Source organism: Pholcus phalangioides, unplaced genomic scaffold, assembly GCF_987345545.1.
Source record: "Pholcus phalangioides strain wild (caught in Gottingen) unplaced genomic scaffold, Ppha-v1.0 ptg000015l_1, whole genome shotgun sequence".
In the NCBI taxonomy this organism is placed as follows: Eukaryota; Metazoa; Arthropoda; class Arachnida; order Araneae; family Pholcidae; genus Pholcus; species Pholcus phalangioides.
This window is the reverse complement of record NW_028301608.1, coordinates 99,380,412-99,392,589: the sequence shown is the minus strand read 5'-3', so window position 1 is coordinate 99,392,589 and position 12,178 is coordinate 99,380,412. Positions and strand designations below refer to the sequence as shown.

At 33.9% G+C, this 12,178-nt stretch overlaps 1 protein-coding gene across 1 annotated transcript; it reads left to right on the top strand.

The window, feature by feature from the left end:
- The first annotated feature begins 328 nt into the window (after positions 1–328).
- LOC149077174 (enoyl-CoA hydratase, mitochondrial-like) lies at positions 329–9,486 on the top strand. The gene is made up of 8 exons (XM_089244908.1): positions 329–677; positions 1,539–1,736; positions 2,590–2,717; positions 5,359–5,458; positions 5,556–5,660; positions 7,773–7,892; positions 9,141–9,208; positions 9,321–9,486. The coding sequence occupies exons 1-8, from the start codon at positions 569–571 to the stop codon at positions 9,384–9,386; spliced, it is 894 nt and encodes a 297-aa protein (XP_089101034.1). The 5' UTR covers positions 329–568; the 3' UTR covers positions 9,387–9,486.
- The last annotated feature ends 2,692 nt before the right edge of the window (positions 9,487–12,178 follow it).

The window sequence follows — 12,178 nt, the reverse complement described above, 5'->3', positions numbered from 1 at the left end:
GACCATCTCTACTTTCATATTGATTTCCTCACAGCTGTTTGACAATAAAGAGTACGTTACGGGGACGTACTGTACACAAAACACAACATGGATGCGACGGTATTATGATGATTACGTTGCCACTCCTGTCTAGCTTAATTTTTTTAAATCAAAAGTACAATTGAAAGTATGTTCATATCTTGATTATAAATTTTGGTTTTAATAATATTTTCATGTTTAATATTCCATTCTTGTTATTAATCCATTTTTGAATTGAAGCATAGGATAAAAAAAAAATCATGTCGATATCATGATGTCATAAAATGTGATCAATCGTCAATCCCCAACCGATTTCGTAATCAGAGTTCAGCCTGCGATGGCCAATCACTTCACAGGGATTTTTCTTGAAACCCTTGAATTCATCGAGGTTATATTACCGAGTAATTATCGAGTAATATAGGCTCGATGTTTGAAATATTACATTTTAGACCACGCCCATATATTGACGTCACAAAAGTAGTAAATATATCACGGCTAAAAAACCGTTCGACTCTGATCCGACATAATTATTGGGCAACAGTAAACAATCATGGCTCGTACAATTACCGCCGGCGTCTCTTTATTGAAAAATTTATGTCTACCATCCATTTATCAATCCAACAAATATTTCATCGGAAGTGTGAGATTATGCTCATCGGGTAAAAACTTTTTGTTTACATTAAGATATTTGCATTTTCTTTAAAAAAAAATTAAGTTGAAATGTACCATGATGGGAAGAGGATAATGAGATAAGACCTCAGAACTTCCTTTTAATATTTACCTTTTTAATCAGTGCCGTCTTAACGCATGGGCCCACCCGGGCACTGCCCCGGGGGCCTCGAAAGGAGAGGGGCCTCACAAAAATGAGAAGCGGTTGAAATCTACAAGAATTTTCCAGGTAGGGCCTCAAAAACATCACTTGGCCCGGGGGGCCCATGATGCTATTAAGACCGTCCTGTTTTTAATATATACCTTTTTCTAGTTGTGAGCACTGTCTGTGCCTGTCATCAAAAGAAGAACACTTTTATGACACGTTTGACTTTCGAATGCATGAAATCAGAATGATTTTGATCCTTGAATATAAGTTTTAGGAGGAGGTGCTTAATTAGAATGTTTATCAAGTGCGCGAGAACCAAATCGGACCGAAGCAATTAGCTCTCAGGGTGACTCGGAGCACCATGGTGCTTTCGAGCAACGTGTTGAAGATGCCCGCACCAGGGTGGTGATTAAAGGGTTATGCATTTGTTTTCATTCTAGAAGCATGAGCAGTGCCGAAAATTCATTTCAAAACTATTTTGAAATAGTTAAATATATCAATCAACTATTAATAACTATTAAATATGTTCGTTCAGAAGTGAAGGTGTAATGTTGATGGTTGATTTCTTTTTCTAACAGTTTTATTCGATTGGTATTTCAAAAAAATCTTTTGACACATTTTCATTATTAGGTACTTTTTTAACGTTTAATCATTGCTTTTTACCCAAAAAAGTTTCCTAAAAGTTGTTCTTATGTTTTATTAGCGAGTGGTTATGAGCACATCAAGTCGGAAACAAAAGGAGAGAAAGGGAATGTTGGGTTGATTACTCTCAATCGGCGTAAAGCATTGAATGCTTTATGTGAGGGCTTGATGTCTGAAGTTGAAGCTGCATTGAATAAGTTCGATAGTGACAAGAGCATAGGAGCAGTCGTTATAACAGGAAGTGAGAAAGCATTCGCGGGTAAGTAAATTTGAATTTTTGAATTTGATAAAGAAATTTGTCATTATATCAACTCAAATAACGTATTTTATCAACTTATTCATCTGACTATTGAGTCATCAATGTAATAACTGCTTTAATGTCAGTGGTTTTCCCACATTTTCAGGGCAGATTGGAATACACTATCAGCAAAGCATTTGGGATGTAAGGGTATGGTTAATGAGATATTTCTCTACTGTACAAAAATATATCTTCGAAATCTTATGAGATCAAATCTCACTCAGTCCTTCTCAACACCATGCCCCCTCCTCCCAATAGAGGTAGGGCTCCACCCAGGGGGCACACAGGATTATTATCTTTATTTTTTGCATTATAAATTCACTATAGCGGGCCCGCCAAAGATCATAGCTTAGGGGAACTGATACATTTTCACAAACTAGGATTCCAGTCCCAAAAAAACATGACATTTTTTTTTTTTTTTAAATCTCCCACTTTTGATTTGATGACAAATTCATTGTTCAAGTACATAAAAATGGTCATTGACTGTATGATTGACACTTATGGAAAAGAGATGTGACTCAGGTGGCCGCACAGCATATTGTTATTGCAACAATTTCCAAAACTAAGTGGTCAATTTATAGTGTGTCTAATTAGTGTGTCAACTTCTCTGTCAGAAAAATTGAAAGAAACACTATTTAGAATTCTGAGGACCATTTTTGCAGGGCCGTAACTAAGACTTTTGCTGCCCCATAACTTTAAAATTTGATCATTTTATAACTGTTGTTTGTATTTATAGATTTTTCAAAAATATTCAGTTAATTATTTGAAATTGGTTTTTTTTTTGTTCCATTAACAAATGTAATTTTTTTAATAGCTGGTGCAGATATTAAAGAGATGCAGCATAAAACTTTCTCAGATTGTTTCTCTGGAAAATTTCTAAGTTCATGGGATTGTGTAAGTCGAACTATAAAGCCAGTTATTGCTGCAGTGAATGGATATGCCGTAAGTACATATAGTGATGTTATAAATCAAATGTTTGTTGATATATTTATCAGAAATTAATGAGTTTGTACCCTCAAAGCAGAATGTTTTGCATTGTTCTGCAAATCATCTCTCAGCTAACTGGAAATATTCTGGGGTAAAAATTCCCGTAATATTGTTTTCTACACTTTTCTTAAAATTCTTGCAGATTGTTTTGCAGTAGCACTGATTGCTCAATGATGTGCGCAGGGCTCCCACTCGTCCTACTTTTTGGTAAAATGTCCTACTTTTGTCCTATTTTCTCGGTTTTGTCCTACTTTTTTACCAAATCCTGTCGACAAAATTTGTGTAATTGATTTTAATTGAGCAGGAAATTATTGATATATTGCCAAATATTACAAATGTTGGAGAACGCAATTAATGATTCTGCCAAAGCAGAAATTGTATCATTTTTAAGGTAATTTATAGGGGGGGGGGGGTGTATGTGGACCATTTGATTTTATTTTTCATTTGCTTAGTTTGAGGGTTCAACAAGTATAGTAGTTATTAAAAACTTATGTCGGGATGGAAATTTTTTTTTTATTTATTACTTCATGGTCTTGGACAGTAACTTTCATCATTGAAAATTATGGTGCAAATAGGTGAAACAACAGTTTGCATTTCAAAGCAGTTGGATACATAGGCCTATTCTAGGCTTGGTGATTCTGATGCTACCTAATAGCATTCAGTTGTCTTCTGTATTTTTAAGGCATGAAGAGGCATAAACAATATTTACAATGCTCAGCAAAGAGCTAGAAATGGAAGTGCTTCATTTGTCAAAAATGATTACACTGGCATTGAACAGTAAAATGTGAACAAAACAGTAAAATTTAAAAAATGATGAACAATGCAGTAAAACTATCTGGTTCACCTTGCTTTTTTTACGTCGGATCTTGTAATTCACACATTGTGCTTTCGAAAGTGGTCTCGCAGGTGCCTCATTCTTAAAAAAACGTACGTCTTCGAAATTTGCTGTGCCTTGTCGAAGAGAGTTGACAAGCTCTTCACTTTGGAAGACTCCAAAAAAGAATGTAATATATATGAGGAGAGACAGCAAAGAATTATCTGTGGTTGTGCACTGTTTTGGCCAAAAATTGGTTTTGTAACCAAGTCATCTGTCATTTTGTTTTGGCTTGACTGAAATAGTGCTAGGGAAAAAAAAAGTTAATTCAAAATTAAAAAAATTTTTTTTTTTGCAAAAAAGAATTATTTTAGGGATTTTTTTCCAATATTCTGTGATTATGTTGTCTAAGGGGGGTTACCCTCCCCCATCCTACTTTTTAGTCCTGTGTTTTCCTACTTTTTCTCATTTTTTGAGTGGGATCCCTGCGTGCGTCACACCTTTTGGCATATTCCGCTTTGGGGGTTTGTATGTGAATTGTAAATTATGAAAATATGAAGCAAGTCATAAGTACGGCAATTTGTTGGTTTTTTTTTCCATTTCAAAAAATGCTTACAAGTTTCACTATGGACAGTTTCGTGTGAGAGTTCAACCATATTGTGATTTAACCAGTGTTTCCAGTACCAGACACATTCTCTATTTATTCCGTGGAATAGTATGCTATCCTTCAAGTTCTCCATCATATACGACGCAAACGTCACAGACAATGCATAATCTATAGTTACTCTCTAAGCACATCACGAGCACTGTGTTCCTTAACATTTCACTCTCATCCATTTATTCATGCCATTTTTCATGAAATACATTATCTTACACATCATGGTACCACAATAAGATTTTACTGGGTACTAGGTCATGTTGGAATACCAGGATAAAGCAGACACTGCAGCTCGAACAACATCTAGCCTTGACAATAACATTTTGATTAGCCAGTGACCACCTCTCAATCCTCCAAGAAGTGATGCATTGCCACTTGTAGGATCCTTGGAATAATCAAACTAATAATAAATTACATTCCATGAAGCCCATAATCGGCCATTAACGTTTGAGCTGCAGAACCAACCTCAAACAGAAAGTCTGCTTGCCTGTTTGCATCTAGGCCACAATCGCCTCACACAATCATACCTTCTATTATGAGAGAGTCAACCGTAATGTCCTCATTGCCAAAGTCCATTGTACATATTTTTAGTTGTACACATCGTCGTCATCATTTTACGACCACTTTTGGTCATAGTCATCTTTCATTTCATGACATTATAAATTACCAGTGCGATGCGTTTCACATTTTTAATTTCATCAAAGCCAGTGGTTTATACGACAGATTATTGGTTCTTGCAATCTCTATGTCATTGTTTTACATTTTATGCATCATTGTTTTTTTTATCAAACATGTTTTTTCTTTTCTGACATGGCAAGAACAAATTTTATCTCATTTTTAATTGATCATTTGTCTTTGCACAGTTTTATTTAATGGGTCCTTGCACCAAAATCAGGATTCTGCTATGTTTGATGTTGTAATGTTGGCTGAATTTTAACATTCATATAATAAACAGTGCAAAATGTCCAAGTTTGTATTTTAATGAGATACAGGGTAACAAGGAGCCAACTATATTTTAATATGCAAATGTCTTCAACTCTTTATCAAATTATTCATGAATTTTTTTTTAGTTTGAATAGACTTTTTCCTTTTCGTATTTTGTCTGAATATTTATTTTATTGCAGCTGGGTGGTGGCTGTGAATTGGCCATGATGTGTGACATAATCTACGCTGGAGAAGGTGCAAAATTTGGTCAACCAGAAATAGCTCTAGGAACTATACCAGGTTAGTTTTTGTGAAAAGTGTTAGACTTGCATTGTATCATAAGAGACAAGACTCCTGTTAACATCATGTTAATTATTTTCAATTTTTGCTTATGCAGGTGCTGGAGGTACTCAACGTTTAACTCGTGTTGTGGGAAAATCTAAAGCCATGGAAATCGTACTCACCGGTAATCAGTTTACTGCAGCTGAAGCTGAACGCTGGGGTATGATAGCTTCCATAATTGTGATATATCTTTTTCTATGCCATTTCTTGTATAGTTTTGGCAAAGTGGTGGTGTGGTCTTTGTTAATCAGAAGCGAAATTGAATAGTATATCATAATAGTTCATACAAAATATGATTTGTTGTACCAAGATTCTATTTATTAACATATTTGTGCTCTTTTTTCTGTAAAGTTTACATTTATCACTTTAATATTGCATAGCTGCCAAGGCTCCAGAATTTTTACTCTTCCCGGACTCATGAGAAATTAGTATATCTCCAGAATTTCAACCGTGATTGTAAAACATCCCTGCTTTTAGTTGGGGGAGAAGAAATTATTCCCAAACAAGTTACCCTGAAAAACGGCTGTCGTCTTTGTTTTAAATCCACAAAATCTTACCAATGTAATGTAAATTGTCCCCATTGCGTCAGATCATGAAAAAATATTTTATTTTCAGGAGGGTGGGGAGACAGAATTTGTCAAACAGCTAGCATTAATTCTGCCTTTCTGAAATTGGCAGGATGACTTGCATTTTCTTTGACCATATGTCCTGTTAAGTCAATGTCCTGTTTCGGGCCAAATGATGATTTTTTCTTTTGGGAGTGATTTGTCATGACGAGAGTAGTAATGACAGTTAATTGAACCTAGTGGTTGGCGATAATTGGTGACTTTGAGCTAATCAGCAATGGCTTGCAGATGTCATTGTTTTGCCGATGGGAAAATCTCTACAATTTTACTTTCTTTAATGAAAAATCCCTACATTGTTTTCTTAAAAAAAATCCCTTTCATATTTATTTTTGTATAGAGTTTTGATCTGTGCGAAAACCTCCCCAATTCTCATTCTTCAAAGAGTTGACAGCCATAGGCGTACAGAGAATTTTCTGGGAGGGGGGGGGGTGTTCTGATTTTTTCCCTTTCTGAGGGGGGGGGGTTAAGTTCTTTTCCTGCAAATAACACTTTAAGCTTGGCTCAAGGGTGGGGGGGGGGGGGGGGTTATAACCCCAAAAAGCCCCCTTTGCGTACGCAAATGTTGACAGCTGTGATATTTTTCTTTACTGTTTGAATTATTCTATATGAAATCCAAGCCCCTTGAGTGTTCTGAAAATCCTGTTTTTTTTAAGGTATACATTCCTGGGGGGGAAGGAGTCAGTGCATCTGGTTTTTACTTTTCCTTATTTTTTGCCCTGCACTCACACACAACTAGTTGCAACTGTATCACCAGTCTTATGCCCATGGGCATATCATAAGTCTCTTCAAATATACTCACTCTGACAGGAAAAGAATCAACATGAGTTATTTCATTGCTTATCTCTTAAATAGTAATCTGTCATTCCATTAACATTGTACAGAAGCTCAACAAATAACCATAGTCCTCACGAGAATGGGCCTGATAGGGTTCCAGCCCGTGGGCCTGGGATGATTCTTTTTCTTTTTTGTTACTATAAATTCATCCCACCAAAAAAATCCCAGCCTATGGACCCTGCTGCAGGATGCGGGGAAGCATGCAAATAACTCAAGGATAATAATTTATCCTACATCATATGTGATGTAGCATAGCAATTTCACAAAGACATTAGAATTTTTGTGTAATGTTAAATCTTAAAAACATGAAATTTTAAAATGCTCTTCTTTTCTTTGGAAGTCATACAACAATTGGGCGTAGTAGCCCAGGTATATAAGATACTCGCCTAAAGTACCAAAGGGTGTTTAGAGGTGTTGCGAGTTCAATACCTGGTTTGTCCTCGTCAGAAACTTTCCTGACACGGGTACAACAGAAACGGTGAAAGCATGACCACAGAAAAAAGATTGTTACCACAAGGAGTCCCACATCGAGCGGTTAGCGCATTAACCTATCGATGAGTATAAAAAAATCTGCCATTCAGAATCGGCAATAAATTGTATGTTCTGGGATTTAATCAGCCCTCGTGTGCGGAAAATGACAGTAGTGTGACAAAAATTATCATAGAACAGTTTCTGTCATCAGTTAGCTCAGTATCATTGAAATCTTAATGCAAGTGCTTTTGTTTTGAAGCTGTTATTTATTTGTAAATAATCGGCTGATTCTCTGTTAAGTTTAATCAATTAAGTAACACTTTTGCTTTCAATAAATTTAGGTTTAGTGAGTAAAGTTTTCCCTGCTGATAAAGTTGTAGATGAAGCTATAAAACTAGCCGAAAAAATTTCTTCTCACTCCAGCTTAGTGGTGGCTATATGCAAGGACTCTGTTAAACATGGCAAGTTCTTATATTCATGGTTTTTTGATTGAATCTTCCATTTTCAGGTTATCATGAGATTTAACCAGTCCTCTAGCCAGTTAATTTCTTTTTTTTCCCTTTTTTAAAAGTTTGAAGTTGATAAAATATATTTTCCTGATTAAAAATTTTTATGAATACATTGAAACTGACTTTCACACACATATGTTCTTACTGTGTTTTTAAATCGTCAACAAAAAAGATAATTTAAATAATTACTAATTTTTAAAAATTGACATAATTATATTGAAAATTTGTACGTCCTATGCTATCATAGCCAGATAACTAATTAATGATTTATGTATTTTCATTAAGATTATGATTATGGATTTATGTACATATTTCTACTGTTAATTTAAAATTTTGAAACTAATCTTTCTTAAAATATTTATTTTCTATTAAAAAAAACAATTATTTAAAAAGAAAAAAGAATTTATATAGGGGTTCAGAGCCCCTACTCTTAAACTATTTTAAATTTTTTCACACTTTGAGCATAAATGAAAGTTTGCAAAGTTATCAAAATAATAATAGTAATCTAACATATCTATAAATCTGATAATGATGTCAGTGGGTAAAGGAATGTTCCAGACTCTGCCATGAAGCTGGGCTGAAAGAGATCTCGGCAACGGGATAAGTCCAGTGGCAAAGTCTGGTGTTCATTCATTCATTCAGTGGGTAAAAGAACCAAATCAAAGTTTGAAAATTATTACAATAACCTAATAAATGTAATTACAGTACTTGGAAACTAATTTATCATTTCTTTAAAATAACAATTCGTTGAAAAAAGGAAGGAAAATTGTCAAATGTGGACTCTGAAAAATATTGTTGCTGAAAAAATTAATTATATTGTATAAATCTTTTTTTAATAAGTAATATGACGCAGGAGATGAGGGATTCACCCCGGTCGGCATTTAGACATAAGATTTTGAGTCCGCGATTGAATGCTGGAATGACCAGTTCCAGCATGCATTCCTAACTACAATTTTTTGCCTTTACACACACACTCTTGAAGACAGTTTTGAATTTGTTTACAGCTGTCGTGTGCGCAAAAGCATATGTGTAAAGGGGCCTTTAGTAGCATGTGTACTACGGGCTGAAAATTTATGTTTTGACAATAATTATCTTCTGTGTTCTTTTAATCTCACATGAAAAAAAAATTAAGCCATATTCAATTTCTGTATTTGTTTTTTCATTGAAAGCTTCGTTTTATATTTTCTGATTTACTTTCAGCTTATGAAACAAATCTTAGCGAAGGATTGGAAGTGGAAAAGAGGCTTTTCTACTCTACTTTTGCAACAGTAAGTGGTTGTTAAAGCTATAGGTTAGGATCATTATCCACCTTGATTTATTTTAAGTGGTTCTCATAAGACCTTTCTATAAAAACTTTTTGTGTTTTCCCTGTAATTACAGAGTGATCGTATGGAAGGCATGTCAGCATTCGTAGAGAAAAGAAAACCAAATTTTACAGGCAACTAAGAACTTTAAAGTGAAAAACCAGTGGAGAATATTATATGTTACCATGCATAAAAAAATTTTTTAGTAATAAAATTCCTATATTTTTGTTTGAAAAGTGAAATATTTGGTAGCATTGATATGCTTGTTTTAAAATGTGTATCATTTTTAATTTTATATTTTTATGGCGAATTTGAACATTTTTCATGGAGCATTGTTTAGAATATATCTAATGATCATTTAGATTTGATGCTATTGAAAATCAAACAAAAGTAAATTAATATCAGTTTAAAATAAAATTTTAAAGCCTTAATATTCAAAACCGGGTTGGGAGTTTGGACAGGACACGGAAAAACTGTCTAAAAGTGTCAGAAACCAAAATCCAAAACCTTGCAAGTTTCAAAATGTTGTGTAGAAACCTTTGGTCCCCCCCAGCCAACTCATATATAAGCCGACCTCTTCAGGACCACCAAAACTGCAATAAATTGAAAACCCGTGTATAAACCGACCCCAAAAAAATCTGTGCATTTCAGAGAAATAAAAAATTTTACATTTTCATGCAAAATGAATAGTTTATGGAAATTTACAATAGAAAGTGATTCAAACTTTTTAATCCATTTCTTCTGAGTCTCCAAGCTCATCGTAATCCATCAGATCATCATAGGGGGTGCGGCATCTTCGTTTTTATCTTCATTTGGGCTGTCATCGCCATTGCATTTTCAAAGAGAAAATAATCTTCATTTCCTTCCATCGCATTGCTGACGCAACACTTTTTGAAGGATCGGCAGAAACAGAATTCCACGCCCCATGTATCCATTGGCGCACTAGGCCAATGTCAGGTTTCTTCAAGGCAACACTTTTTTGTACTTTCTTTATCATCGAAACTCATCCATTCGATCCACAAATCCCTCAAATAGCTTTGAAAGGCTTGTCGATGCTCATATCTAAAGGCTGTACAATCAATGTTAGCCCACCTGGTATCAAAGTCAATGATGTTTTTGATTTCTTTTCCTTGGCTTTAACATTATCGGTTCTGTGGGGTTTGAACATATCTCATACCAATGATACCGGTTTCTAGAACACTGCTACAAAAATTACTACTGATTGTTGGGGGGGGGGGGGGGTTGATATTTCCTCATCAAAAACTGACCCGAGTATAAGCCGACCCCCCCCCCCCCCCCCACTTGAACAAATTTTTCCACAAAAAACTCAGCTTATACATGAGTATATATACGGTAAATCAAAAATATTTAAAAAAGGTGTAATTTGGTTTTTTTCTAAGTTAATTGTTTCACCAAATTTGTGGTTTTAGGCTGGAAATCTGATAGTAAATTAATATCACTCATATAACTGTTTAAATAAATACTGTTTTCAATTTTTTAGTTTGTTGTAAATGTTATTTTTACTTCACATCTTATTTTTCATGTATGATAATGAAGCAAGTACTGCATTTAGGACAGTGCTTGTTCAAAACCCTGCCGAATCTGTTCAAACATTTATCTTTAAAAAATACATTATATTGAAGGTACCAAATGCACAGTCAGTTATAATCATTGCATTATTGTGAAACTAAACAAATATTTTTATTAGATACCAATATAATGATGTGAATAAATATCAATGGTGTAGTGTTTATTTAATGCAAATTGTTCTATTTTAACTTTTCAAACTTTTTTCTTTAAATTTTCGAGAACTTCCTATTTTACGTTCTCAATTTTTAAAAACTAATTATAAATAAAGGAAAATATCTGAAGAAAATGAGGCACTATGTAGCACCTACACATGACTAACAGAACACAATTTCACAAACACTGATTACGCCTACATGATAAGACTTCAAGACCCAAAATTTTTGTTAAATTTAAATTGTTGCTCTTATGAGGCTAGAAGCTAATATTTCCCCAAATAAATTCAAGCTATATTTACGATTCTATCACATGAGGAGGGGGTGGGGAGGCTTGCAGCAATAAGAAAAGCACAGGAAGATGGCTTATCAAAAGACTGTATTTAGCATTTTTTTTTATTTTTGTGTCTCCCAAGTTATGCATCAATTGAAAGAATATTTTCAAATTTTATCTTTTCTAAGGCACTTATTTATCTTTTCTAATTATCTTGGCACAGATAAGGCTGCTTAATTAGTTATGTGTTATCAAATGTTAAAAGGTGCAGCTGCGCTTGATTATTAGGGTTCGATTATTACTTAAGTTTAATTTCATTCTGTAGTCATATCTATTGCTTTTTTCTAATTTTCATGTGACAAATTTTTATCCCATTCTTGTATCTTTCCATAAATCTAATATTTAACCTCAAGTCAAGTCAGCTTTGCACATATTATTTTGAATTTCAAAATTTTATTATATTTAATGTAATTTTAATATAATTTATATAATATAAAGTTTATTATTTGATTATAGAAGTTACCTCTTCATCAAATTGCAAAGTTTTTCACTTATAGTTATAAATAGGAGGTTTTAGACAGTTTAGGACAGTACAGTACCATGGTTTTTACCGTACTGTCCAAAACCTTGCCAACCCTGATTCAAAATATGTATACAGTTGATTTTTTAAAATAATTTGAACATTTTTTTAAAATCAAAGTTCATAAATGGGAAAGCCGTTTAAAAAAAATAGCATATTTTTCAAACTAGTTTTGCAAAAATATGCCAGTATAAACTGGAGGTTTGTAAAATATAGTGAATGTGGTTATAAATTTGGTAGAACTAGGTTTATCAAGCAAATGAGCTAGAATCAATCATATCTGTTGCGATTCTTCAATAAGGTTAGAGCATAGTTCTTTTTCACCAAGAAATACTTTA

What these genes read in the sequence shown, in the direction of transcription:
- LOC149077174 (XM_089244908.1), top strand. Translation starts at nt 569, where the DNA reads ATGGCTCGTACAATTACCGCCGGCGTCTCTTTATTGAAAAATTTATGT. An exon ending in TGTGAGATTATGCTCATCGG is followed by an intron (nt 678 to 1,538) that starts GTAAAAACTTTT and finishes ATGTTTTATTAG; the next exon opens with CGAGTGGTTATGAGCACATC. An exon ending in TCTACTCTACTTTTGCAACA is followed by an intron (nt 9,209 to 9,320) that starts GTAAGTGGTTGT and finishes CTGTAATTACAG; the next exon opens with AGTGATCGTATGGAAGGCAT.